Source organism: Sciurus vulgaris, assembly GCF_902686455.1.
Source record: "Sciurus vulgaris genome assembly, chromosome: 7".
Taxonomy (NCBI): Eukaryota; Metazoa; Chordata; class Mammalia; order Rodentia; family Sciuridae; genus Sciurus; species Sciurus vulgaris.
The window spans coordinates 122020092-122047952 of NC_136467.1; the positions used below are offsets into that span (position 1 = coordinate 122020092).

A 27861-nucleotide genomic window follows, 5' to 3' on the forward strand; every position below is an offset into this window, starting at 1 on the left:
TATAAGTGACACAAGACAGCTTCCAGATGCAGATCAAGGATTAGGCTGCCACAGTATGTGTTTTCCTTGACACCTGATTCTTAGGGGAAAATAATACACTCTTACTTTTTGTCACACTGATAATAACTTAAGTTCCTGGACAGCATGCTGTTGTGGCTTAATTAGCACCTTACAAAGAATGTACCCACAGATACAAATATGAATACCATTTGGTTACATAGCTGAGTGTTTAACTAAAATTTGAATCCTGATTCAATTTTACTTATTGTGAATTAGATCTGACCAAAACTTCTGAGACCAGATTTTATCTATTATAAAACAATGAACTTCTTAACAGAAGCTCCTAGAAAAGGGCTAAATGTTGAGTGAATGAATAAAGGGGGGGAAGGAAGTGAAGCCTATCAGCCTGCCCCTTCCCAGCCATATTTACCATTCCCAATTTGTCCTAGCCCTGGCTAGGCTGACCATCCCACTTTTTTTTTTTTTTTTTTTTTTTTTGGTGGGGGGTGCTGGGGATTGAACCCATAATCTATCACCGACTTATATCCCTGGCCCGAGGCTGGCCACTTTTCCCAACTGACAAAACCATCCTGCCTGTCTCTGGCATCCCCCATTCATTGTTTCCTCCCAGATTCAGTTCAAGAACAAGCGTTCCCTGGCTACCGTCACACCACACCACCAGGCTCCAGCCCCATTTTCCCTCTGCATTTAGCAGTGAAGCTACACCAGAGAGGGCTTGTCTGCAGTTTCCATGAGGGTGCAGATTCATCCTCCTGCAGCATATCCCCCAGCAAATGGCAGGCATACCTGGGTATTTATCAAACACAGGAAGGACTCTAACTACGATAACCACTACTCCATGTAGAGCTCAGCAGTTTTCAAAATGCTCTCAATACATAGATATATCATCTCATTTACTCTAAACACTTAATTATTCAACTCTCACAATAGGAAGGGCTGAGGAGACAGCTCATTTCTGGCCAGCAGTCATCTGGCAGATGAAGAGGCCAGCACTGCTGGATGAGTCCCAAAGGATCACACAGCTACCTGGAAGCAGAGCACAGCCTGACACCTAAACTGCCAATGTTCTTCCCACCACAATCCATTCTCTTGCTCAGTACTAAAAACAGATTATTTACTAGGGTCCAATGTACTTGTCAATCCAGCTGCTTCTCAATAACTCTTGGATGTCCAAGAAACAATTAGCATGTGACATATTAACAGGGAACTACTCACCTCCTTTCACAATCTGCCCCTTCCCAGTTCCCCCATTTCAATAAAGGGGAATTTCACTCTTCAGTCACTCAGGCCAAAACTGTGTGAGTCATCCTCAACATCTCCTTCATTTGCTGTATCCAGTCCATCAGCAAATTCCACAGGCTCCCTTTACAGAGACCAGAATCCAACTACTTTTCACTCTTCCACTGTTTAACTTTGGATGTGAGCCACCAACTTCTCATGTGGACCACTGTAGTAGCCTCTTAAACACTTTCCCTCATAAGCTCCATTACTGGTTATTCTCAACATAGCAGCCAGAATGATGTTTTCAAAACAAAAGTCAGATCATGTCACTTAGCTACTGAGACTCCTCGAATGGCTCAGATATCACTTGTAATTCACAATAAGAGCCAATGGCCTATAAGACCCAGCACCCCCAATCCATCCCCACCCCAACATCTCCTGAGGCTTCCCCTCTCTTGTCCTACTCTAGCCATACTGGCCAGCTTCTTCATGTTTATCCAATATACCAGATCAATCCTTCCTCAGGGCCTTTGAGTTTGCTATTTACCCTAACTGGAATAAACTTTTCCCCAATATACACTTAGCTCACTGCCTAACTTCTTTCATGTCTTTGCTTAAAGACATGCTATTTTTTTGCAAGATGTTCCAAGGCCATTCTATTTAAAATTATAATACCCCCCCTGCAAAATTATAATATGCAGACTTTTGGCACACTCTTTTCTGCTTAATTTTCTAAATATATATTTCACTTGCTTATTTATTTATTTTTGTGATACTGGAGATTGAACCCAGGCATGCTTTACCACTGAGGTATATTACCAGCCCTCTTTATCTTGAGACAGAGTCTTGCTAAGTTGCCCAGGCTGGCTTCAAACTTGCCATCCTTCTACTTCAGCCTACTGAGTAGCTGGGGTTACAGGCATGTGCAGCAAGAGTGTTACTTTTTAAATTTAGCCTCCTCATATCTTGCAAACAGAAGAGGTTAGAGATAGAACTAAACATACTTAATCTAGATAATAGGACTATCTATTGGTAAGAGTAACAGCAGCTCATTTGGTTTGAGGTGTTTTCCAAGGAACAGTGCTAAATTTGTACTTGTTCATCTAGCTGCCCTCCCGAAACTTTTTATTATGATTTCTAACATGCACAAAAGCAGAAAAAAATAGTATAATGAACTTCATGAAACCATTACTAAACTTCTACAGTTTCCAACATTTTGACCATTTGTTTTCCTCTATTCTCTTATCCTCTCTGTCCTCTATTAAATATTTCTCCTAGCTGTTTCATTGAGAACAAATCTATAAGACATACTCTGACCTTGTTACCATTGTAGTCTAACAACTGCCAAGCAACCTCTCTAGTCTTACCAAAATACAGCTAAAAAAAAATAAATAAACAAAAATTTAAAAGTAAAGCACTTATTTCCCTGGCAGAACAATGACTAAAAAAGGAAATGGCTAAGTTCCAGACTGTCTAAATCAAAGGACTTGCCCATTATCATGCTTGGAAGGCTTTGGAGAAATGGGCCGTGGCCACAAAATTTAGGCACAATCTGTTTTTTACTTGTTTACACTTGTTTGAACTTCTGAATTAATTTAATCCAATAAGTATTTACTGACTACCTTCTAAATATAAGAGGCACTATTAAGATGACAGAAGATAAAGAAAACCCAGCCTCTGTTCTCAAGGAAATCACAGGGTGGCAAAAGAGAAATACACAGATAACTAAAATAGAAGGCAAAATATGTTCTGTGCCCTAAGAAAGATGAAACAAAATTAGGGCAAAAATTCTTTTAAATCCACCCACAGAGTTTGTAGCCCTCAGGATATACCCCTCTCTATCTGTAGTTTTGTTTTCTTCTATATTTATTGCTGTACAGTCAGTAAGTTTATTACAGGAGACCTGGGAATTTGGTGACCCACACAGAATAGACTTTGGGATATAGATCTTTAATGTCACAGTTGCTACTCACCATCCAGCTTCCAGTGGGAGGGGAGTGGGAAGTTCTGCCAAGGGATTGGAAAACAATGGGGCTAATTCAATACCAGGGAGGTTGACACTCAAAGCATTCTACCCTGAGGGCACATACAGCTAGCAGCTTCATAAACAGGACAGGACAGTGGGAGTGTGTCCAGGAGACACAGCTTGATCTATTCTACAGCATTTCAAATGGTTCTTTGCTACCTAAAAGACCAAGATCTTGGTGATCTACTATCAGAAGCCATCAAACTTGCCAGAGAAGAGTATATATATACATATATATATAGGTCTCTGGGCAAACCAAAAGGCTGATGAAGTTTGGTGTGAAGGAAGGTGGGCTGGAAGCAGCAGTTTCACATGGCCCTGAAGTTAGATGTACAAGAGAGTGAAAGGGGCATAGTTGAGGTCAGGGGGAGATTTACACTATAATAAACTCATTATCAAGACTGGTGAAGAGAGGATTATTAGGGAGACAAAAAAGAGAAGAGGAAGGAGAGCATGTGAGAAAGACAGGGAGAGGGAAGGTGAAAGACAATTTCAGTTTGAAAAGGTGATCACTGATGAAAATGAGGGCAGACACCAAGAGAATGGGATATTGGAGAGGGGTGTCAAGTGGAAGGATTTTAGGATGGGAGGCTATATAGTTTATGAAGAATGGGGTTATGTTGGGATGCAAAGCTCATTTCACTGAAGATGGGCACATCAGAAGTCACTAGATGAAGGTTTCAAGGAATGGGATGTGGTTGAGGATGGCAGAGGTGGTGAGAGGAGTTAGAACATTGAGACTGAAAACAGGAAGGAATCATAGGAAAAGACTGGGATACAGTCTCACAGAATATATGGACGCATGGATTCCTGGGGGTAAGGGACCTACCAGGATGAAGACTGAGGGTAAAGCACTAGTGAGGTTGGAGACACTTCAGGGTGAGATTGTGCAGTGAGGGCTGGGAGCTCCAAGGACCTATAGCTGGGCAAAGGATGTGGAGCGGTGTTAATGTTAATTAGGCTCAGGTCATGCTACCCCAAAACAGGGAATTTGAGAAAATGTCTCACCTTCTCCCAGCTTTCTCCCCTGAAGCAAGTCATAAGATCCTCATGTGATAGGTACTTTCCCTGAACCCAAAGGACTGTCCTATTTTTTAAAAATATTTTTTTAGATGTTGATGGGCCTTTATTCATTTATTTATATGTGGTGCTGAGAATCAAACCCAGTGCCTCACACATGCTAGGCAAGTGCTCTACCACTGAGCCACAACCCCAGCCCCAGGACTGTCCTATTTTTGAGATACAGGGTCACAGAGAAGAACCTGAACGAAGAGGGCTTGTGGCTTCCCTGGTTTGTTACCATGAGATCACACTCTTTGGGCCCTACTCTATTTCTCCACAACTATCCACCTTTCACCAAACCTAGGACGAAAATACACAGATTTAACTTTTTCTTTGGGTATTCATTTCTCTATTGAAGGCCTCATGCCATGTAAAAAAGTTATATTAAGTAAACTTGTATGCTTTTCTCTTGCTAATCTTTTGTTATAGAGGACTTAGTTATGAACCTGAAAGACATTTTCCATTCCACATAAGGTACAGAGGTTTCAGGGAATAAAGGATCAAAAGCCATGAACAATAGGAAGGGGCCAAGGGTAACAAAAACTCTGGGGGACATGAATGAGTTGATGTTGAGTTATTAGATAACAGAGTTCTGTGAGGGTGTAAGGGGGTTTTTTGAAGACTGGGCTTAAATCCCAGTTCTGCTAATAGCAGTGTGAGTTTCAGTAGTATTTCTTTTAAAACCAAATCCCCCTCACCCAAAAAAAAAGGAGAAGGGAGAGGAAATGGTGAATATAATAATCTCTTGGGCCTATTGATAGGTATATTTAACTTTTATATATACAAAGCTTGGAATACAGTAGGTGCTCAAAATGCCTATTACTATTAAGGCAGTACAAGGGTTGAAAAAAAAAAGCAGAAGTGCCAGGCGCGGTGGTGCATGCCTGTAATCCCAGAGGCTCAGGAGACTGAGGCAGGAGGATGGTGTGTTCAAAGCCAGCCTCAGCAAAAGCAAGGCACTAAGCAACTCAGTGAGACCCTGGCTCTAAATAAAATACAAAATACGACTGGGGATGTGGCTCAGTGGTCCAGTGCCCCCGAGTTCAATCCCCGGTAAACCCCCCTCCAAAAAAAAAAAACCAGAAGTGAAGAAGTGAGAGGGCCTCAGCAGAGGCGAAGAGGATGGGGATTCCAAGATGTCAGGGAGTAGTGCAAGGTATGGATCACTTGTTCGTTGTTGAACCTCTTGCACCTGGGACAGAGTAAGACCCACAGGTGCTCCTCAGTAAAAACAAGAACTTATGCATAAAGGTTACCCATGTGAGAAGCATGGTGCCAAGTGCATGTGTTGCTCAGACACTACTATCATCTTCTCCTAGCAGAAGTGGAGACTGAGGCTTCAGACTAGCTAAATGGTGTGCTAAAAGCCCCAGGGCTGACGTCCAGTTAGACTGGAACCTAGATTTATGATATCAATGTCCAGAGTTGAAGCCCTCTCTATACTGCTTTGCAAACACGCCAACTGATGGGGCCTAATCAAGACGAAAGAGTATGGGCAATTAAGAGTGTAGAGGGTCATGCGAACAAGGGGGAAAGATTCATAAAGCAAGTGGACCATGGGGTGAGCTTATAAGATCAAGCTTCTAGGGTGGGGGTACAGAAATGATTGCAAACAACCATCTTGACTGAGAATTGCAGAATTACACAGTTGGAAGGAAACTCTGAGGTCATCTAGCCCAACCTCATCACAATACTGACGCCCAGAGTGAGAAGTGAAGGGACTTCTCCCAGGTTCCCAAAGTACAGCAGTGGCAGAATGGGGACTTGAACCTAGGACCACACACTCAATCCAGAATTCTCTGATGCCTCCAATCATTGCTACTTCATATTCATTTCTATATCCTCCTCAGCACCACAACTGTGCTGGGACACTTGTAGGTCATGTGCTGATTGACACTGGAGGGCTGAGGGCAGAGAGGGATGCCAGCTGGGTGATTTTAGGACGGAATGAAGAGCATGGAACTGAGAATCACAGGGTTACAGGGCAAAGACTGAAGGTTACATAGATGAGTGGGTGGGAAACTATTGGTGTATGATTTTACGAGTGGTTAGAGTGGTTTGAAGGGAGTCACTAAGTTTGTGGGGAACACAGGGGAGTCTGGGGGAGGCTTGGGGGTCATCAAGGAGGGATGTGGGGATCTTGGGGCCGTGTGAGTCACTGGGTTGGTGGGTCCCTGAGAAGTACTGGAGTTAGCATTATATGACTAAGAATTAAGGGTCACCTGTGGGGGTCAGTGGGTGGGGTGTGGGGTCACAGAGGTGGAGGCGGGCACAGTCACGGGGTGGGGTTTGGGAGTCGTGGGGGAGGAGTCGCAGGTGGGAACGAAGGGGCAGGGACCCTAGGTGGGGGAGGGGCCGGGCCGCCGTCCAGTGGCCCGGCCGCCGGGCTAGGGCCGGAGGAGGGTGGGCACGACGGGCTCGGGATCTTCCCAGGGCCCTGCGTCCGCCCAGCCTCCCGCCTTGGGCATGGTGGACCCACTCTCCCCACAGCCACCAACCTGACAGCCCCCGAGGGCGACTCCGCCGACAGACCGCCATGCACCGGGCCCCGCCACCAGCGCCGGCCCCGCAACCCGCCTGCGCCATAGCCCGCCCGCCCGCGCGCGGCTTGCCTCGCGCGATATCCAGGTTCCAGGGCCGCCGCACTTTCCTCTGCTCTCGGCGCGCCTTTACCGGGCCCCGGAACCCGTATGGAAAATACAGGGCACGCTCCACCCCGCCCCCCCCCTCCGCCGCGGTGGCCGTCTACTTATCCCGGTTCCGGGGCCCCTGGAGCCCCGGCAACCCGGCTCCGAACCGAGCCCCTCGGAGCCCCGCCCCTCACCCCGGCTGGGGTGACGCAGGCCGGCGAGGCCGAGCGCCCGGGGAGGGCGTGATGACGTCACGACGCCGGGTCAGGGCCTGGGCGCGGCTCCGAGTCCGCGGTCGCTATAGCAATCGGGACCGCTACCTGGCCGGCTCCAGAGCTCGATCTACCTGAGGCTGGAGGCGGGAGCCCGGAAGCCCGGAGGCAAGCGGGCAGACGGTGCGCGTCAGGAGTCGGTGGTGGCTGACAGCGGGCAGGTTGTAAGGGAAGTTCCGGCCGGTCCACTGCCAGCACCGGGGCTTCCTCCTGGCCGCCGCGGCGTGCCCTCAGCAGGAACCGCGCCCCACTGCCCTGGGGGCGCTTGACGTGCGCAGTCGGCAGGCATTGCTCACTGACCTTGGAGCCAACCCCCTAAAAGGATCCAACTGCAGGTATTAATAGGTCGTTATCGGAATGGACGACATTGAGTGGTGAGGGACTAGCTTCCATAGGGACCGTGCCTCGATGGCCCTTCGGTTGTCACACTCCCATTCCGCGGTCAACTCCGCTCCCAGCCTCAAAACCAGATGCACCCCTGGTAGGCTTGCACTGGGGTGAACAAAACCAACCCTTTTTGCTCTTTGGCCCTCCTAGCAAGGAGGGGCTGTGAATGGGGCATTTTCGGAAAAATGAGGGAAAATGTAAATGAAGCGAGCTTTCCGTTAAATAAATAAATAAATGAGTAAGCAAGTAATTACGTGGAAGTAAGTAGAGCTGGGCGCCACGCCTGTAATTATAACTACTCCGAGGCTGAGGCTGGAGGATCGCAAGTTTGAGGCTAGCTTCAGCAATTTAGCGAGACTGTCTCAAAATAGAAAGCAGGACTGGGGATGTAGTTCAGTGGTGGTGCAACCCTGGGTTCAGTCCCTCATACCAAAACCAAAACAAACCAAACAACACGGAGGGAATTAAAGAACCGGTAGATTGCCTCTTCTAAGAGTACTTCGAGGAATGAGATATATATGTACACACACACACACACATATCATATATATATATATCCATCCTCAGGCTCTGTATATGTTTAAAACAAAACAGGTACTGGGGATTGAACACAGAGCCGCTCTACCAGTAACCTACATTCCCAGATCTTTTTATTTTTTATTTTTGAGAGTGGGTCTTGCTATGTTGCTGAGGCTGGCCTCGAACTTGTGATCCCCCTACCTCAGACTCCCTAGTCACTGGAATTACAGTAGAGCATGGTAAAAATCATTTCTCAGTAAGTAAATTGGAAACATTTACAAGATACTGGGCTTGGGCCACTTAACAGTTAAAGATGCCTGGTGGGGGCACAGAAATCCTGTTCAGAACTACCTCTTCTGTCTGAAGAGCTTAACCGAAAAGCCCTCCCCTGTTCCTATCTTGTTTGTTTTGGCACAGCATTTCCAGAGGCGGAACTGGGACTAGAATTTTCACCATTTTCTCAGTTTTGTAGGCAGTGAGTGACAATTGGTGGGCCATTCCTATGGTTAATAATTAATCCTTTATAGATCTCCTAGTATATAAAGAAATAAACAGCCTAACCACTATGATGGCCTCTTTCTGTTCCTTTTTGTTGAAGTTTGATAAGTGATTTTTCATAGATACACAGAGGGGATAAGTAGCTTGTTTTATTTACAGCAAGAATTGTTGGGTAGAAATACCTCAGGGAATAGAACTAGAATGAATCCAAGTTTGTCCTCCACCACCTTTCTCCATATTAAAAATACATCTGTCCTTTGTTACAGACCCTACAGAGCCTAATCCCTTGACTGATTACCTCTCCCATTTTATATTTAACAAAACCCAGAAACTATTGCCTGAAATAATGATGAGAAATTTCACAACCTAAGGAGAGCTGGTGAGGAAGATATTTTGAAGTAGAATACTGAATATCATTTCTAGCAGTTCTGTCCAGTTCCCCCACCCACCAACATAGAGGCTAGGGATCCTCAGACATTTTTTTAAAAAACCAGTTGGGCATGATGGTACACATCTGTAGGGATGTCCTGGGTACCACACACACACACACACAAAAAGAACAAAAACAAAAAAGAAAATTCTTCCCTAGCAGAAATTTTGTATGGTTTCCTTCTCAAATTCCTCTTTCATTTCCCATAATTATTGTATTACCAAACAACATAAATATGTTAATATTTATAAATTGTGAATCCTAAAAAGTATAATTTTTATTGAGGATATACCGCATAATGAGAAATATGGTGTTTTTATCCAAGCTCAGGCATCTTGGATGAATATTACCCAATGGTAGAAGGATGCAAGGTAAGACATCAATTCTCTATTTTCATTTTTATGTTTTTATTTATATCACTTCTTTCTCTTGGGTTGGGGCTACCAGGGATTGAATTCAGGGACACTTAACCACTGACCCACATCCCCAGCCCTATTTTGTAATAGAGGTAGTTGCTTATGTAGTAACTGAGTTGCTTATGCCTCGCCATTGCTGAGCTGGCTTTGAACACGATCCTCCTGTCTCAGCCTCCTGAGCCACTGGGATTACAGGTGTGCGCCACTGCACCAGGCAATTATGTTTTTTATTTTAAGTGTTGAGAAACCTTGTTCACATAATTGGAAAAGAGATTTGTTATAATAATATTCCTCAAGTCTTTGAACTTCTAAATTATATGCCAACAATCACAGTGAGGTCTATTATCAAATATTGTCAAAAAGATTCCTTTAATTTTAGTAAAAGCAAAGAATTGTACACCACTGATCTTGCAAAAGGATTTATTATCTAGTTATTAGAATCTCAGTTTTAGTCTTATTAAAAATTATCTGTTAACCTTTTCACTCAGATGAATGTTGTTAAACATTTATTGATATTCCTTTTTCAATACATATTTTTTGATAAAATTCTTTTATCATTATATGTTTTCAAAATCTTTCTGTTAAAATTCATGAAGTGCAAGCTGAGCATAGTGGCATACACCCTCCTAGCAGCTCAGGAGGCTGAGGCAGGACGATGGGGAGTTCAAAGCCAGCCTCAGCGAAAGCGAGGAGCTAAGCAACTCAGTGAGACCCTGTCTCTAAATAATAGTACAAAATAGGACTGGGAATGTGGCTCAGTGACCAAGTGCCCTTGAGTTCAATCCCAAGTGCCCCTCAAAAATAAAACAAAATTTATGAAGTACAGCTTCAGCTCAGTCACTATATTAAAAAAACACCTCAGCTGGGCACAGTGGCTCAGGAGAGCCTACTGAGGCTGGAGGATTCCAAGTTAAAAGCCAGCCTCAACAGCTTAGTGAGGCACTAAGCAATCTAGCAAGACCCTATCTCCAAATGAAAAATAAGGCGCTGGGGACATAGCTCAGTTGGTAGAGTGCTTGCCTCACATGCACAAGGCCCTGGGTTCAATCCCTAGCACCACCAAAAAAAAAAAAAAAAAGAAAGAAAGAAAATGGTCTGGGGATGTGACTCAGTGGTTAAGCACCCCTGGGCTCAATCCCTGATACCAAAAACAAACAAAAACAACAACAAAACACCTGCCATTTGTGTAACTGGCAAAGCAGTCTTCATTTCAAGTAGGTCAATCAAATTAGATTTACGGTCAAGAAAAGGTCTGACTTTATTCTTCAATTTGAATAAATGTATTTATAATTATTTTGAAGCATATTATAAAATTATGGAGAAATAAATTATTAACTGTTGCTTATAAAATAGGTTGCTCAAATTAGTCAAGATTAAGTTTATAGAGAGCTAATATTAACATAAAAATGGTAAAAACAAGACAGCAATGTTTCTGTCATTTGGAATAATGTCATATAATGTATAGCTATATCCATCAGTTTTGAAAAGTGAGATAGAAGGCAGGTTATCCCCTAGGTAAATGGGTGGGCCTGCTTGTGTCAAATTGCTGTTCAACTTTTGGGAACAATGAATTAATCATGTCTAAAAATCAGAAATAACTCCAATAATTTTATTAGATTTCATGATCCAACTTTTTCTTATGTGTTTAAAAGAAGATTTGCTAAGAATTAATGGACTGAGAAGCTAGCAAACAATTTCATTCTTTGCTAGTAGGAGATAGAATATAGTAAACATTTTATAAGATGAAGCCTGGTATGGTAGCGCCTGTAATCCCAGCGGTTTGGGAGGCTGAGACAGGACGATTGCAAGTTCAAAGCCAGCCTCAGCAACTTAATGAGGCCCTAAGCAATCTCAGTGAGAGACCCTGTCTCTAAATAAAATTTAAAAAATGGCTGGGTATGTGGCTCAGTGGTTGAGTGACCTTGGGTTGCATCCCTGGTACCAAAAAAAAAAAAAAAAAAAAAAGAAGAAGAAGAAGAGGAGGCCTGATTTAATGGGAATATTTTGGTAGGAAGGGGAAAATAACCCCTCCCTCCCAACTCTCCAGTTTTTCACCCCGGCCATGTGTTCAATGGAGGCGCGGGGTAGGCTTTTGCAGAGCGAAACAGGACTGTGGTGAAAGAGGAGGTGGAATGGAGAGTGTGTGTGAATATGCTGACTGGCTGTCAGACTGGTTTTAGGAAAAATTTCACATGGAAGTTGAAGATCTGAAAATGTATTCCCTAAAACCTCTTCTCAGACCAATTGCCTTGCCCAGATATCACTTCTAAAGTCTTCCCATACCCGTGGAAAGAATTCCTTGGAAAGTCTTCATGCACCCCACTTTAAGATCTTATCAATAGAGGCAGACCCACTATACCTTATTCTGGGGCACCAGTGCAAGTGTCCTAGGAAGGAAGGAGGAAGACTAGGTGTTATTGAAATAGAAGGTTTATGGAGACATCAGAGAGGATGGCTCTAAGAGGGTATTGTGCAATGATCCTGGAATGGTCCGCAGCTTTACAGTTATAGAAATATGATTTTGTCACACTAAATCAAACTCATAGGAAGTTAAAATTATAAAACAGAATGCCAGTGCATTTATACTCATACCACCATGTGGACTAGATTCTCTTCTATTTTGGAAATCTATGTGGGAAAATCAGAAAGTTACATGAGTGTGGCTATTATTATCCAGCTATGGTAGCCACACACTCACTGCTTGGTGTATAAGAGGAGCTCAGTAATTGTGAAATGAATGTTCAGTTGGCCTCAAACTTGCAACCTTCCTGCCTCAGTCTCCTGAACAATTGGGATTACAGGTGTGTGCCACCATACCCAGCTCCAGCAATGTCTATATAATGTAGATATTAAATCTAATAAAATTTCATGTCGTTGAATCATATATTTGCATTGTTTTACCTATCACCTTTGAGCTAGAAATTGGGACTATTCATTTATAAAAGATTGGAGTTTGCTTTCCCATTCCCTATAGGAGTAGTGATGCTAGACTGGCTAAAAAATCTGCATTTCAAAATTTCCTTTGGTGGCCAAGAGTATATTGTTGAGCCAGGCACAGTGACCCATGCCTGTAATGCCAGAGACTGAGGAGGCTGAGGCAGGAGGATTGCAAATTTGAGGCCAGTCTCAGCAACTTAGTGAGACCCTGTCTCAAAAAAAAAAAAAAAAAAAAAAAAAAAGACGACGACTAGGGGTATAGCACAGTGGTAAAGCGCCCTGGGTTCAATCCCCAGTACCAAACAAACAAACAGACAACAAAACAAAAACTACTGAGTATTTGGGCCACTTGTGGCCTGGACAGCTTTTGTGGACTATATTGTGGTAAGAAGGAACCATAGTCTAAAATTCCTCTCTCCCTAGATCCCCTCAGGAGATAATTGGTTTTTGTTTTTGTTTTTGTAATATGGGGGATTGAACCCCGGGATGCTGTACCACTGAGCTATATCCCCAGGCCCTTTAATAATTTTCTTTTAAATTTTGAGACGGGGCCTCACTAAGTTGCTGAGAATGGCCTCGAGCTTGCAATCCTCCTGCCTCAGCCTCTCAAATTGCTGGGATTACAGATGTGCACCATGGCTGGCAGGACGTAATTCTTGATATTAAAGATAGACAAGAGACAAGCCTATTTAAATTCTAAAATCAATAGGAATAAGATAAATTCTTCCCAAATTTGGGCAAGTTTTCTGTCAGAAGTTACTTTGTCTCCTCAAGCCTTTTTCTGGCTGTAGAATAAGCTATTGAGATAGAGGAAAAGATGCCAGGCTGAGGAGTTTCATTTAGTATTTTAATAATAATAAAAAAGACAGTACAAAATCCAAACATTTCTTTTTACAACTTCAGATACATATTTTTCCCCAAGTGCAAAATACTCTGAACTGCATCATTTGCTGTTTATTGCTGATTGTGTAGGAGATGCTTTATCGGCAGCAGTGGAAGGCAGATATAAATACAATATTTTGAGATTTCTTCTGCATTTAAAAAAAAGCCTCCCACATGGTAATGATTATTCTTTGAAACTTCAGCTCACACAGAATAACAAAGTTCTTAGTTGTCCAAACTGCTATTATCTGTGTTGTCTAGATAAGCCAATAACAGAACTGGGTTTTATTCCCTCTAATCATATCGTTTCTTAAAAGATTCCTAGTCAAAATAATGGCCCAAAGACAGGGTATGCTACCTTTGAGATGGGTCAGATTTGAAAATGTCCTTGGTGTTGCTTGCTTCCACTTTCCGCTTACTATGTTTAAGAATATTTTCTGGGTATGGTAAATTGTATTGTTCCCCTCGTTTAAGGCTGTCATATTGAAGTTAAGCAGCACATATAAACATTTGAATGCTCTATAATGTTTTTTGACATGTTGAGATATGACCTCCTAATCCAGTCCAGAGTCATCTCAAACATGCACATGGACAAGACTTCTCAGATATAGACTTTCATTTGAGCCAAAGACCAGGAATGTATTGTGAAACTTGGAGCAACAAATCTGAGTCTCCACCACCTCCAACTGACCAAACCAAAACAACCACAGCTCAATGTCAAGAATTTGGGATTTTTAGGCCTGGTGTGGGCAGCTCAAGTCTGGGCTCTGTGAGGTTTTCTCCAGACTCTGAGAGTTCCCTCAGGCTTAGGGATGGGTCTGGCCTGATGATACAGAGAGGCAGAGAAGTAAAGAGGAGTGCTACTGAGGATCTAAGTGCCTTTCTGACATACATCACTTGGGGCTCAGAGCCCTCACTGAAATGGCTTCCTGTTGCCAGATGCAGCAGGGCAGGTTTGGTATAAGACGAATGAAGCTCCACAGTTCTGTGGCCCTACGAGCACCACACCCTGCAGGGAGGCCTTTGGGTCAATTCATCAAGAATTCCTATGTACACCATCTTCTCATTTCCCTCCACTGGTAAAAACCTCTTTAAATGTCTGACCTGTAAAGCCCTAGAGGGTCCCTGAGTGTTGGCTCCTCTTTAGGTCCACTTAACCTAGTTTGATGCCCAGGGCTAGTTCCTCTATAGTTTCAGCAGCAGCTTTGCCTGGAATCTTAATTCCCAACTTGCATTATCTAAATTAAATTTAGTGGACAATACCAGATCTTCACCTGATAACCAAGCTCTGTCTTGACATCAGTTAAAGAAGCCTAGTGGTCTATACTTTCCATACTGTGAAATTCATTTGCAGGTCTCATTAAACCATGAAATAAATGATTGGAGGAAGGATGTTGATGTGTGTGTATGCTGTGTCAGGAAAGGAAGGGATCAAGGAGAAGCCAGATCCCGAAGACATAAACTGAAAAGCACCTTCACTGTTTGGCTTTCCAACAGAAGCAAAATGGCAGGGAGAGAATCAGAAAGTTATCCTAGCTCTGGTAGAGAATTAGCGTGGTCAGAGTTGATTCAAGTAGTTTTCATAGCACTTCCTGAGAAGCAGACATTCCTACTCAATGACCATTTTCTCTGAGTAGCCATTTAACATCTTCAGAATAGTCCACTTTGCCCCATCCCCAGGGGTCATGGTATTGACTAAGTCAGGGGATGTGGTTGTGCCACTGGCTGTCTACTGCTCAGGCTTGTTTTGGTTGGTGAATGCTACTGATGGGAACTGTCATGCTCTTTTATTTAGTGTTGAGTCTCCTGGGGGAACAGTAGCCTGGGATAGTCACCTGGAACTGGACCAGAGGAGTCAACTGGTAGCCTTTAACTGACTAGGACTACAGCTTTGAGGGAACCAGAAGAAACAAGTGGAAAAGAATTTTACAGGCAACGATTGGACTAAGGGTGGAGTGTGTGCAGGATCTGGGCTTGGGCATGGATTTTATTCTTCATCCTTTTGAAAAACAGTAGTTTGAAACAGGCTTGAAGTCAAGGCTAAGGGAAATGACCAGGGTCACTCAGGAGCCTGACTCAGCCCATACCCCAGGGTTTGTCCTGGTCCTCTTCCATGTACACACCAGGGGAAAACCTGAAGACAGGGAAAAGATGGAGGTTTTCCCTACTGGAGTAGGGAATCTCTGACCAATTCCATTGGCCTCCACAATCATGAGGTCCATGCTGAATCCATGGAGAGGTAAAAGGACAGCAGGACTGGTTTAAAAAAGAGGTCCCTCTCCTTCCTGCTCCATCAAGTCCCCAGAATTACTGTCCTACACATCAGATGCCTCTGAGCTACAGCCCTGGCTAGCCCAGCCGAGGGCTCTAGAGGGCTGGGTGGCCACTGGTAGAACAGACAGATCAGATGCTCCAGGACTCAAGGTTCATGAGATTCAAAACTGATTTTCTTCCACTCCAAACATACACTCTTCTCTCTTGGGCAGCTATAAATAGGGTTGCTCTAATAGAGGAAAGAGAAACAAAAACAAAAAACAAAACCAGAAAACAAAAATCCCTCCCTCTAGACAACACAGAGAGACTCAAAATGATTGCACTTCTTAGGTGTGGACAGGGTGGGCAGGAGGCTCGCCGAGTGCACACACATTCCTCTTGCTGCCCACAGCCTGAGGCCAGAGGTAGGTGGCTCCAGGCTGGCCGCAGAGTGGGGTCCTCTTTAGTGGAACCCACAAGCCACCTGGGCTACAAGGGAAAGACAATGATGGGTGAGACCCAGGCTGGCTCGGGTCAACAGCTAGATTTCTTTAAGTACAACACTTAGCAAGGGGAGTAGGGCTCCCCCAGGGAGCACGGCGGGTGAGGGTATGGCTGGGCCACAGAGGACAAGGGAGAAAAGGGATTAGTGTTGGAGGCTGGCTTCCAATTGTCCTGCAGTCTAGTCCTGTAGGTGATTCAGATTCTTTTCTATTTTCCTTTCCTGGCAATGCTTTAAAACCTGCGTTCTGTCCTGCAGAGCTACAGTCTTTCTCTCAAGGCCACAGCAACACAGCAAGACTACTTGGTAATGCCTGCCGCTTTCCTCACTCAGCCGGTGTCCACTGGCCCAGTGGCAGGGGCCATTTGTAAATGTTACGGAGTCAACCCCAGTCAGACACGTAGGGGAAGAAAGAGAGGAGCTGTATAGACAAGAAAGCCAGCTGTGTGATGGCCAGGGCTCAAACTGTGTGCCTCAGCGGACTGGGGCTGGCATTAGTTGGTAGGTCAAAGGCTTCTTTGGCAGGACTCTGGGTTGTTAAAAGTCACCCTGGGGAACACAACCAGGGGACATTTTGGCTCCTGACTAGGAAGGCACAACCCTATAATGGCAGAAGTCCCTCTTTCCCCTCTCCATTCTCCAGCAGACCCACTTCCTTAGTGGGCTTCTAGCACCCTTCCAAGCTGACCACGGGTGTGGGCAGTGCTGCCTTCACCCCTCAGGGGAATATAGCCAGCACTGGATGGCTTTTCCAGTGAGCACGTAGGAAAAGAGAAACCAGTAGTGAGTGAGTGAGTGAATGAGAGAGAGAGAGAGAGAGAGAGAGAGAGAGAGAGAGAAACTAGAAGGAAAGGGAGAGTGCCTGGTCTGTATAGTGATATTTTCCTCCAAAAAGAAAGGAGAGAGTTCCTTGTCTGAGGGTAGGGGCTGCCGGCTCTGAGGGCTAAGGAGTCTGGGGGCTAAAAAACCTGGGTCTCTGGACTACAGGCACTATTTGTAGGGCCTCAGGAAGCTGGAAACTTTGGAGCGAAGCAGCTTGATGAAGGATTTTGGTAGCATCTCCTTGTGTTTCTCTGTGTACTTGAAGTAGTTCTGGGGGTGGGCCAGCACCTCAAAGAAGGCCTTGATGAGCTTCTTGTCCTGCAGAGGGATGGCAGGTGGCAATAAAAGCTTCAATGTCGTGGGTGGGAAAGATGAACAGCCAGCCTCAATCAGCAGCCCCTCTCCACGTCTAAGGCATCTCACAGTGAACATATCCAGAGGGCAACTGTGGACTCCCTCCCCACATCTGCAGCTTTAGAATTCCCCTTGATCCCTCTCTCTTGCTCACAACTATGGCACATCCTCTTGACTCTACCTTCAAAGTATCCAGGGTCTGACCACTTCTCACCACTCCTAGGCACCGTGGACTACACAGCAGCCTCCTAACTGGTCTCCATGCTTCTACCTTTGACCCTCCATAGACGGTTTCCCCCACAGCAGCCACAGTGCCTTGGGAGGTGTTTAGCTTATCCTTTTCCTGTTTGAAACGCTTTTCTGGGTTGTTTGTTTTTGAGAATAAGGTCCCACTACATTGTCCAGACTAAACTTCTGGGCTCAAGCTCCTGAGAAGTGGGACTGCAGGATCACACCATTACACGTGGCTAATTTTTTTTATCCCCCAGTGCTGGGGATCAAACCAAAGTCCTCACGAATGCTAGGCATATACTCTACCACTGGTCGACACCCTCAGCCCCTGTGCCTTCTCTTATCACTGTAAAGACCAAAGCTCCTTGCACAGCACCCTGGCTGCATGTGGTCTGTGGCCCGTTCTCCATCTCCACTCTTCCCCACCCTGTGCAGCCACGCTGGCTGCCTTAGGTTCTGAAACACACTAAATTGCTCCTTAGCTTGGAATATTCCTCCCTGGTAGTCTAATGGGTTTTCCCTTCACCTTGTCCAAGAGTCTCTTCTCCCCAGAGGCCTTTCCTGACCACCCCCACCATGTGACATCAGCATGATGTATGGGGAGCCTGGTAAATGCCAGGCATTGGGTATTAGAACTCAGGTGATCTGGCCCCTAGGCTGGTGCTCTTTCTACTACGTTCATAGTTTCTCACCTCCACTTCAATCAGAACAACTGTGTGCTTTATGCATTGGTGTTCCAGGTACTTCTGATGTGAAATAATGGTTCAGATGCTATGAGAATGTTTGAAAAGTATTGCTAAAATTATATTCCTTGAGGTTCTAGATTTTTCATCACAGATTTTATTTTGATGAAAATATAAAATGTTACTAGTAAAAATTTTTGTTACTACTAATAAAGAGAGAACTTCTTTGCAGTGATAATTCCTGAAGGATGATTCTACAACTAAGACTATAGTAAGATTTTTTTTCAAAATTGGATCCGTAGACCCAGTGGATCTGCAGTATTGGAAATATTTCTTTCCCTGGAAAAGACAAATAGGGGCTGGGGATGTGGCTCAGTGGTAGAGCAAAGGTCCTGGGTTCAGTCCCCAGCATGTGCACACAAAAAGACATCTGTCTATCCATGAATTGATCCTGAGAAAAGTGTGCTAATCTGCTGTTTCTCTGTGGGACTGGGGACAGTAAAGGGATGGAGGGGCTTATGTAAAAGTAATTAAGTATAATTTTTTTTTTCTTTTTCTTTTTGAAGTGCTGGGGATTGAACCCAGGGCCTTGTGCTTGGGAGGCAAGCATTCTACCCACTGAGCTATGTCCCCAGCCCTGTAATTAAGTATAGAAATAATTTCTCCTGTATCTCTTGGTGGTAGAGATAGGAGACTTTCTTCTCTATCTTCTCTTCATCTCCCACCTTTTCCCCAAGGTGTGATCCGGTCTGAGTGACCGTGTAGGCAGATGGACTGGGCTCACATCCCAGCTTTCCCACAGGGCAGGCTCTTTAACTCTGTGCCTCAGTTTCCTCATTTACAATGATGATACCACCTACCTTATAGAGCTATCGTGTGTATCAAGTGCAAGTATTCATGTTGGCCCTTAGCATGTTGCCTGCCGTGGTCACATGCTCATTATATTCACATGCTCGTTAATATTCACTTGCCTTTAGGATCTCCTGGTGGTTTTCAGAGGCATAGAGTCGGCCATCTCGGACGATGTCTTCTACCAGCTGCTCATAGTCTTCTGCAAAGTTGGTCAAAGGAGTGGGGGCTGAAGGGTGGGCGCTTGCCTGCTTCCATAGCTCCCTCCCAAGACCCATGAGCCTCGCCATTCTCACCCACCTCCCTCGTTCTCCTGCCATCACTCACCATCGTAGGTAACATAGGGAATCTGGAAGCCACGGGCGCTATTGGCCTCACTTGTCTTAAAGTTGATCCAAAGCTTCCTGGAACGGGCCGTGAAGGCAATGGGGCGCTCATAGGTCTGACAGGTCTCATAAGTGGTAATGGAGGATGGGGAGGCTGGCAAGGCAAGCAGCAGGTCAGTGGAGCAGGAGGGCAGGCTGCCCAAGCCCTGCTGGAACAAGGGCTGTGGGCAGTGGGCAGAATCAGAGGCTCCCACCCCTGAAAACATGCATACCCATGCACATAGCCACAAACCCTTCTCCCGCCATGCCCTGAGTCATCCCACAACTGCTCTTTGATATCCAGGCATAGAATATGTTTTTGTGCTTTGCTTTGTCTTAGTAGTATTAAGGATCAGACCCATGCAAGGCAAGAACTCTACTACTTTGCTACATCCCCAGCCCTAGTGTATGAAATTTGACATTTAAGTGAATGGATTGGCAAAATGCTAGGGTTAGAAAATGACGTATGTAACAGCATTGGTGTTCTAGCTCCAATGCTGGCCTTTTTTCTTCTTTTGGTGTTGGGATTGAACCCATAGACACTTCACCATGGAGCTATATCCCCAGTTCTTTTTATTTTTATTTTGAGATAGGGTTTTGCTAAGTTGCTTAGGGCCTCTCTAATTTACTGAGGCTGGCTTTGGAACTTTCAATCCTCCTGCCTCAGCCTCCCTAGCCTCTGGGATTCCAGGTGTATGCCAGCATGCCCGGCTGGCTTCCTTAACTGCTCTCCACTAAAGCTGTACCGTTCGCTGCTATTTGCCTTTGTTAGTTCTCTCCTTAAAGCTTCCCTCATTAATTTTTGCTCTCATGAGTCCCTAACTTTACTGCCCCACTTCCTGTACCAAACTCTCTTTCCCTCCCAACCAGATTCAGACGTCCCTTCCCTGGCCCAGCTCTGCAGCCACCCACAGTTCTTTCTCATGACGAGGACGTCCCCACACTCGTCCTCAGATGGCAGGAAGATCTCAGGTACCACGATAAGGATCTTGCGCTTGGGTGGGGGGTTGATGTTCCAGATGCACTCCACGCCGGCAGGGTAGTTGCCCGGGTAGTTGGGGGACTCGATGTAGCCAGTGAACTCACCTAGCTCCCCACCACACTGACGATCTGCAGCCAGCCCCAGTGAACAGAGTGAGAAAGAGAAGGGACGTCAGTGGGGAGCTGGGTTGGGCATACTGAAGAGTCCTGAGTGGAGATCAGACATGTGGGCAGCCATCATCCTAATTCATCATCTAGTTTCCACGTCCTAAGTCCACCATCCTTCCTGCCCTTTACTACCTCACTTCACCCATCTCTGCCTCCCCATTACCTGTTCCTAGGGAAAGGATGCTACGGGGCTCAGCCTGGCAACTGGCCTAGAGAGTGGGGAGATTGGAGAGGCGTGGAGAACGGAACCTTCCTGCCCATCCGCCCTCCAGTTCTGCTTCCTGTTGTTACCACTCCTTTCTTTCCATGCCCATGCTCCCAGGCCTCCACCCTCTTTTCCACAGCGGGGCCTGCCACATACTCTTGCACTGGGCCACACTGGTGGAGCCATCAAAGTCAGTGCTTGTGTTTCCTGGACAGCGGGTGCAGAAGTTCTGACGGAAGTCAGGCTGGTAGGAGCCCATGGCACAGCGGATACAACGATGGATGCTGGTGTTGTAGTAGTGTCCTGGGGAGCACTGGACTGCAGGCAGAGGGGAGAGGCAGGAGTCACGATGACAGGCAGGAGGGTATTCTGGGGCCTAGAAAGGGCAGGTCCTACTCATCGTGGTCAATCAGGAGACTGAAGACTCCAAAGTTCTTCCAGGATCTTAACCTTTCCAAGTCATACCAGAATTTAAGTCCAGAGGGAAAAATAATTTTACAGAGTGGTTAGCTATGGTACCAATCTTTTTTTTTTTTTTTTTTTTTTCATGCACTGAGCACAGTGCTGAACTGATATGGAAACTCATCCAAATATGTTGGGGGGAACCAGACAAAGCGTTAATTTTTTTTATGGTTCCTAGATTTAAGCCTGGTGGCCACCAGGACAAGTCCTAGGAGGGATGGTGTGGTTGGTCAGCTGGGCCTTTTCTGTTTGGGGAAGATGTAGGGCAGTATAATCAGGTCTGCTCTGGGGACCTGGAGAAAGTTTTTGAGCATTTGGAGTTAGGGAGTCCCCTAGTGGGTGAGTGGCCTACTCACCCTTGGTGTCACAATCTTGGAAGGAGAGGGCCCCCTCATGCTTGGTGGTGAGGCCCCCACCACATGGGAAGCACAGGGTCCGTCCTGCTTCAGGTTGGTAGGTGCCACGTGGGCATGGCTGGCAGGGTTTGAACCCATCCACAGAGTGCTGGCCAGGTGGGCACTGACCTGCAATGAACCAGGGACCCAACTCTCATGGGGATGGTCCTTAGTCACCCACGGGATGCCCCGGTCTCAGAGAACAGAGGCACACAAACAGAATGTCAACTAGGAGAGTGGCCTGGAGCCTGGGCCTGCCCTTTGGGAAATCCCATGCCCATGGGCGTCCCAGTGCCCACCCTAGCCCAGTCTGTATTGTTTGTTCCCTTGGCACCTGCACACGTGGTGACGTTGGTGGCTCCAAGAGGCCCGTGGGCATCACTGCCAGGGCAAAGGTCGCAGGAGAGCTGCCCTTCTCTCTCCTGGAAGGTGCCCGCTGGGCATGGCACACACTGCTCCGTCTGGCCGTGGTAATAGGTTCCCTGCGGGCAGCTGACTGAGGGAGAGTCGGCCGCGCTAGCCACCCACCCCCCATTTCCCACCGCCCAGGCCTAGATTCCCCTTCCCAGTCCCCCAGATTTGAGGAGACTCTGTTAGGTAATAAACAGAATTCTTAGAGGGCTGGAGAGGTCAAATCCGTGTGCAGGAAGAGTTGCTGGCCCTGCTTGGTATCCTAGATTTCAGCCTGGAACCAGGGAAGGGAGGATCGTGGGAAGGAGGGTCTTAGCTGCCTCATAATTTGAAAACTGCACCTGAGACTGCAATGCTGGGCCGTCCCCACTCCCCTGCTCCCCAACAAGTTCCCTTACCACACTTGGCCCCAGCACGATGCTGCCCAGGCCTGCAGACCTCCGCTGGCTCTGCACGCTCCCCCCCTGCCAGGCCTGGCTTGTGGGCGAGTTCATAGTCAAGGCCTGCTAGGCGCAGCAGGAAGCGGTCCTGGTTGATGGACTTGCGGAGCATCTTCAGGGATCCTTTCAGTCGCCGCTCCATCCGCTGTCGAAGGCAAGGCAGCCCGCAGCCAGCTGGTGTGGATGGGAAGCCGAAGAGAGTGGCATAAGCAGGAGGGTGGGGAGAAAGGGTGGGAGCTAGGAGGGCTCCTGCCTAGGAAGGGGGACTAGTTCTTGGGCTTGTCAGTGCAGGTTCCGCCCCCAGGAGAGGCTCTGTCCCTTCCTTTGGCTGCTGAGACCCGTGGTTTCCCCACCTCTGCCCTCCCCATAACAGCGTCCCTAGGCCCACCTGTAGTTTCTTCAGCTCTGACCTCTGCTTCCAGTTCTAGGGTGAGCCGGGTGACCTCCTTGCCTGGAGGGGTCCGGGCCCTCCGGCCCTTGCCCTTCCGAGAGGAGTCACACTTGAGGTGAATGAAGGTGACCTGGCAGTCAGAGCAGGGGGCACCACCTGAAGGAGAAGTCTTGTCAACCTACAGCGTGCCCTCTTCAGACAGGGAAAATTCTCCTTCCCAGTTCTCACCGCTGCCCCAACCCAGACCGCCCCCACAGGCCTCTGACTGCAATTCTCCCAGTCCTCTTGTAGGCTAGGGTACTAGTTAGTTGGTGGGGGAAGAGCTTGGGACTTCCTTAGGTCTTAGGCCTATCATTGCTTTTCCCCCTGCTCTGTCCAGAGTTCAGGGTGCTGGTGGTTTTCTGGAAGAAATCTCACTAAGCAGAGGAGCCAAGGGGTGGGGAAAGTGGTGACTAGACAGCCCACTGAGGTGAGGTCCCCAGTCCAGACCTGGCCCCAGGATTCTGCCAGCCTCCTCCATTTTGCCTTTGTTCCGCAGGTGCAAGCGGCATTTGGCGTCTTTGATCTTGAAGGAGGCCCGCTGCTTGACCGACAGCACTGCAGCCTCTAGAAGGTGAGAGAAGTTCAGCATGGCAGGGGTGAGGGTGCTGGGGAGGGCCTTATAAAGCAAGGAGGAGATCCAGGAGAAAGGAAGGAAGAGAAACACAGGCGAGGGGAGGAAGAGGGCCTCTGGGCTGGTGCTCACCATGACAATGGTTGGAGTTTGTGCTGTTCCCAGGGTGGCCAGCTCGGGCTGGCGTGGCCTTAGGACTGGGGGTGCCGCAGCTCACCGTGAAGCCATTCTCAGACTCTGAGAGAAGGGACCCGTCACCACTCTGACCGGCCCCCAACCCCCTCTGGTAGGAAGACTCCCTGGGGAGCAGAAGAGCTGCCAGGCAGCCAAACTTCCCTCTTCCACCCCTAGCGTTCCAGTACCTTCCTCCCATGTACCTGGCAAAAACCGGGCCCGGGAGGGGCAGGTCAGGGCACAGGTGTCCTTCTTGCCAGACCGGTTGCAGCTGAGCATGGCTTTAGAGGCCCCGGGACTGCCCTGACACTTCACCGGCTCTAGGAAGGGGAGAGAGGCCTGAGGAGACAGGTGCATTCCTCTCCCACCCTCTCCCTTAACTGGTTAATGTGGAAGAAGGTAATCAGTTCTGTGAAGAACTACTGTTAAGATTGATAAATGCAGAATGTTCCAGAAATTCATGTCTAACTCGATTACGTTCTCCACCCTTTTCCCTTTCACACCTCTCAGCCAAGTACTCAGTTCAAGACAACTCTCCCCTGAAACTGCAGTGCCAACTCCAACCAGAAGAGGGCGCTGCGCACCTGTGCAATCCTTGCCGTTCCAGTGCAGCCGGCCCTGGCCTGCCGGACAGGTACACTGGTAGCTGCCAGGAGTGTTGATGCAGCCAAATCGGCAGCCTCCTCGGTTGATGCTGCATTCATCCACATCTGGGGAAGAGTTGGAAGACAGACAAATAAGGTGGGAAAGGGGTAGGAGGTAGGGAGTGGGCAGTGAGTAGGGACTTCGGTTAGGGCCTCAGGCTTCCTTGAGTTATACAAGATGAGTAAGTTCTAAAGATCTACTGTACAATATTATGCCTATTGTGGACAACACTGTATAGTATACATGTTTAAAATTTGTTAAGAGGGTAGATATCACGTTAAATATTCTTAAAATAAAAAGAGAATGTTTTAAAAGGGTTGCCTGGCCTGAGGAGAGAGCACTCCTCTTCTCCTATCTCCGTCCCTAAAGGAACCATCAAGAAGGGGCCAAGCTGGCCAGTTTTTTAAAGCCTTCCACTCCTACCTACCAGTGGGGCTGTTGTTTTGAAGCTGAGGATGGAGGTCCAGGGATGGTGATGGAAAGGGGAGGGAGGATGCTATTCTCTGACGCCCCATCTCCCAGCGGACCTTCAGAAGTTGTCTTAATTTCTCCCATTTCATCACAGTGGGTGCAGGCATGGCACATGTAACCAGGGTTGCCCATGAACCACAAGCCAGTGCAGGGCCTCAGTCACTTAACTGGAGGGTAAAGAGGCGAGAAAGGAAAGGGTGGCAGCAGTACGCAAGCTTGCTGGCTTACCCCCACAGTGGGTGACACCATATAGCAGGTAGCCACGGTGACAGAGACACTGGAAGCTTCCTGGTGTATTGACACACATGTGGTCACAGGTTCGATCAAAGGAGCATTCGTCTATGTCTGGAAGAGCAAGGATTCAAGCTACTGAATCTGTCTTGGGGCACTTGACACTTGCTCAGGTGAAGGACCTGAGTGAGGGACCTTGGCTCTCCCCCTTGATTTGAAAGAGACCCTACTAGTGGCCTGGCCATAGAACTCCTGGATGCCCCTTCTACTTGGAGTCCTTGGAGACTGGAACTCTTTCTGGCGCCTATGGATCAGAGCCCATGTGGTTAGGCAGGCCATACTAAACTAAGGATGTGAACAGGGGTGAAAGCTATCCCTTACTCCTCACCAAGCTGTGCACTCTGTTGGGGACTGTTCCACCAAAAGGAGGTCCATTTGTAGCACAACACTGCCTACAGAGACTCTGCAGTGTCTACTGAGCTTCTCAGACTCTGGCCTCCTGGAATCCCTCCCACCTAAGAACCTCTCTTCTGGTTTTCACCTTGAACCAAGTCTGCTCACCTTGGCAGTTCCTCTCATTGATGAGAAGCTTATAACCCTTCTTGCAGCTGCATTCAAAGCTGCCCACGGTGTTGCGGCAAATGTGGTCACAGCCCCCGTTGTTCAGGCGGCACTCGTCTATGTCTGGGGAAGCAAGGCAAAAGAGAACAAGAGACAATACTGAGGGCTGGGGTTGTGGCTCAGTGGTAGAGCGCTTGCCTAGCACGTGTGAGGCACCGGGCTTGATCCTCAGCACCACATGTAAATAAATAAATAAATAAAATAAAGGTTGTTTTTTTTTTTTTTTTTTTAAGAAAGACAATATTGAAGGCTGGGAACAAGAAGACAAGATCCCTTCCTCGCAGAGAAGGAAAATCAAGGAGGGCCCTGGGCCTGCCCCTTTTGACTCTGGGATCACCCTCCCGTCTCTGTCTTCTGTATTCAGGGGATCTGAGGCCATTAGTAACAAAGTGTCTTCTGGGACTGGGTCTGGTAATCAGACTCAAGCCATGGAGGGAATTGCCTGGAGCAGGTGGGCATCTGACCTATAGACCAAACCATGCCCCTGAGCATTCCCAAGAAGGCTGGGTAGTGTTATCCCTTTCCTGTCTTCCTGCCCTGTCACAGGGCACCGTGGGTACAGTCAAGAGCACTGAGGGGGGCCAAGGAGAGGTGGAGAGTCAAAAAGGACTCACTGGAAAGCAACAGCCTTGGGGAGGAGGAGCTGGGAAAGGGGCCAGGCAGGGAGGACTTCAGGAGAGCCAGTAAGGCTGGTAGTTGGGGGGGAGGGTGGGGGCCAGGCAGGGGGCTGGACTGGGAGAGGTCTGGAGAGACTCAGGCCTGAGGCAGCTTTCAGCACTAGAGAGGGAAAGGGGGGTGGGTGAGCAGCTTCCTTCCTGAGGTCAAGTTCCCCAAGCTGGTGGCAGACAGGACCCAGGCTACTCACCCCTCCTTGCGGGGGGAGGGGGCAGGGAGGGCAGCCTTCCACTTCACTCTTAGCATACCTGTCAACAGTCCTTCCCAGCAGGAAACCTCTCAACTCTGGCTGGCTGACCTGCTGCCCCAGCCCACCCCCTCCTCTCACAGCTGTTGGGCCAAAAGACACAAAGAAGGATCCCAGTACTCCTCCCAGTCCCACTCCTTGTGATTAGGGGACACGGACCTGAAGAATGATTATTTTCAATATGGCTTCCTTCCCTCTTTCTCCTCTGGCCTGGCTAATTAAAAGGGGAAGGAGAATGGACATTGAGGGAAATTATACTGTGATGATAACTAACATAAAGGTCTTGCCCTGCACCAAGCTTCATTTGTATAGAATAACTCAATCCTCAAAACACATCTGTGAGGCAAGTACTGTGGGGAAACTGAGGCACGGCACCATGAAATAACCTGCCCAGGATCACAGCACTAGGAAGAAGCAGGGCCAGGCTCCTGATCAGTGCTCCAAGCTGCTGGCCTCTTCTCCCTTGGCCAATACAGCCTTTCTAGGGGGCCAGATCAGCTCCCTGGAGCCCCCTGAGAAGGTCTGAGGGATGTGGGTTAAGGTCATGGACACCCCTGTGACCTCATGCACACACACTCAGGGCTCAGACATCCTTCCAGCCCAGGGAAGGGAGCAGGCCCCCAGGGGACACAGGCAGAGGACACTGAAAAACTGGCTGCACTTCTATGCCCTTTGAGCTGAGCTGGAAAATGTGGACAGGAAACAACCCTTAGCCTTGCCTGGGTTCCCTGCAGGGAGGATACCAAGGAGGAGTGGGGAGCGTGGGCCCATAGTGGCCGCTGCACCTCTGGCACCACCCTTAGCCCTTTACCGAAGGTCCCCATGCTCCTTTCCCCTCGCAGCCCTTACCTTTGCAGGTCTTCCTGTCTGGCTGCAGCATGAAGCCCACAGGGCAGCTGCAATGGACCCCAGTCGCTGCATCATGGCACTTACTGTCGCAGCCCCCATTGTTGACAGCACAGGTCTCTGTTTAGGAGGGAGGTGGAGGTAGTAATGGGGTTACTGGCCTAGAGGAGTCCCAGACTTAGGACAGTAGAGACCTCGGAGGCTGAAGAGTAGGCCTCGGCTGCCCCCACCCTGTGCTTTAGCAGGAGCGCTGAGTGGAGGCTTCCAGCCCCCTTCCTCCCATCACTCCCAACCCCTGGCCCCTCCAGTGCAGCCAAGCAGTCCACTTCCCTGCCCCCTGCTTGATTGAAACAAGGTGGACAGCAGTGAGGCAGGTACAAGCCAGAGCTGTCAGGCAGGAATGTGCTGAGGGGTGGAGGAGGGGCAGAAGGGTGGGAGCTAAGGAGTGGGGGTTCTGGCCACCAGGGAACAGAAGGATGGACAGGAATCTCTTCTTCCCACTGACCATCTCTTGGTGGTAGGGGG

General features: G+C 47.7%; 2 protein-coding genes and 1 long non-coding RNA gene across 9 annotated transcripts in view; 1 reads left to right on the forward strand and 2 right to left on the reverse strand.

Annotated features, from left to right (window-relative positions):
* ZNF76 (zinc finger protein 76) overlaps window positions 1–6988 on the reverse strand; it is a 31917-nt gene extending 24929 nt beyond the window's left edge. The window contains exon 1 of one of the 3 annotated variants that reach the window (XM_079147230.1): window positions 6829–6986. The gene's annotated coding sequence lies outside the window, so the exon portion shown is untranslated. Of the gene's footprint in view, window positions 1–6828 lie in introns of all 3 variants that reach the window. The other 2 variants (XM_079147232.1, XM_079147231.1) reach the window with 2 other exon arrangements.
* A 282-nt stretch (window positions 6989–7270) lies between these two features.
* Window positions 7271–23787, forward strand: LOC306665609. 2 transcript variants are annotated; one of them, XR_013765084.1, is made up of 4 exons: window positions 7271–7567; window positions 20231–20332; window positions 23352–23426; window positions 23592–23787. It is a non-coding gene; the product is annotated as an uncharacterized lncRNA (long non-coding RNA). The 2 variants fall into 2 exon arrangements; XR_013765085.1 differs by lacking the exon at window positions 7271–7567 and having other exon boundaries at window positions 20212–20332.
* Window positions 16084–27861, reverse strand: part of SCUBE3 (signal peptide, CUB domain and EGF like domain containing 3) — a 32318-nt gene continuing 20540 nt past the window's right edge. For 2 of the 4 annotated variants that reach the window (XM_079147219.1, XM_079147218.1), the window contains 16 exons: window positions 27340–27456; window positions 25509–25631; window positions 24945–25061; window positions 24185–24310; window positions 23804–23920; window positions 23559–23663; window positions 23303–23419; window positions 22811–22969; window positions 22381–22596; window positions 21906–22067; window positions 21533–21700; window positions 20871–21032; window positions 20273–20470; window positions 19323–19475; window positions 19118–19197; window positions 16084–17196 (listed from right to left, as the gene is read on the reverse strand). In XM_079147219.1, the coding sequence (XP_079003345.1) occupies window positions 17047–17196; window positions 19118–19197; window positions 19323–19475; window positions 20273–20470; window positions 20871–21032; window positions 21533–21700; window positions 21906–22067; window positions 22381–22596; window positions 22811–22969; window positions 23303–23419; window positions 23559–23663; window positions 23804–23920; window positions 24185–24310; window positions 24945–25061; window positions 25509–25631; window positions 27340–27456 (2270 nt within the window). In that variant the 3' untranslated portion in view covers window positions 16084–17046. Of the gene's footprint in view, window positions 17197–17313; window positions 19198–19322; window positions 19476–20272; window positions 20471–20870; window positions 21033–21532; window positions 21701–21905; window positions 22068–22380; window positions 22597–22810; window positions 22970–23302; window positions 23420–23558; window positions 23664–23803; window positions 23921–24184; window positions 24311–24944; window positions 25062–25508; window positions 25632–27339; window positions 27457–27861 lie in introns of those variants that run through there. The other 2 variants (XM_079147216.1, XM_079147217.1) reach the window with 2 other exon arrangements.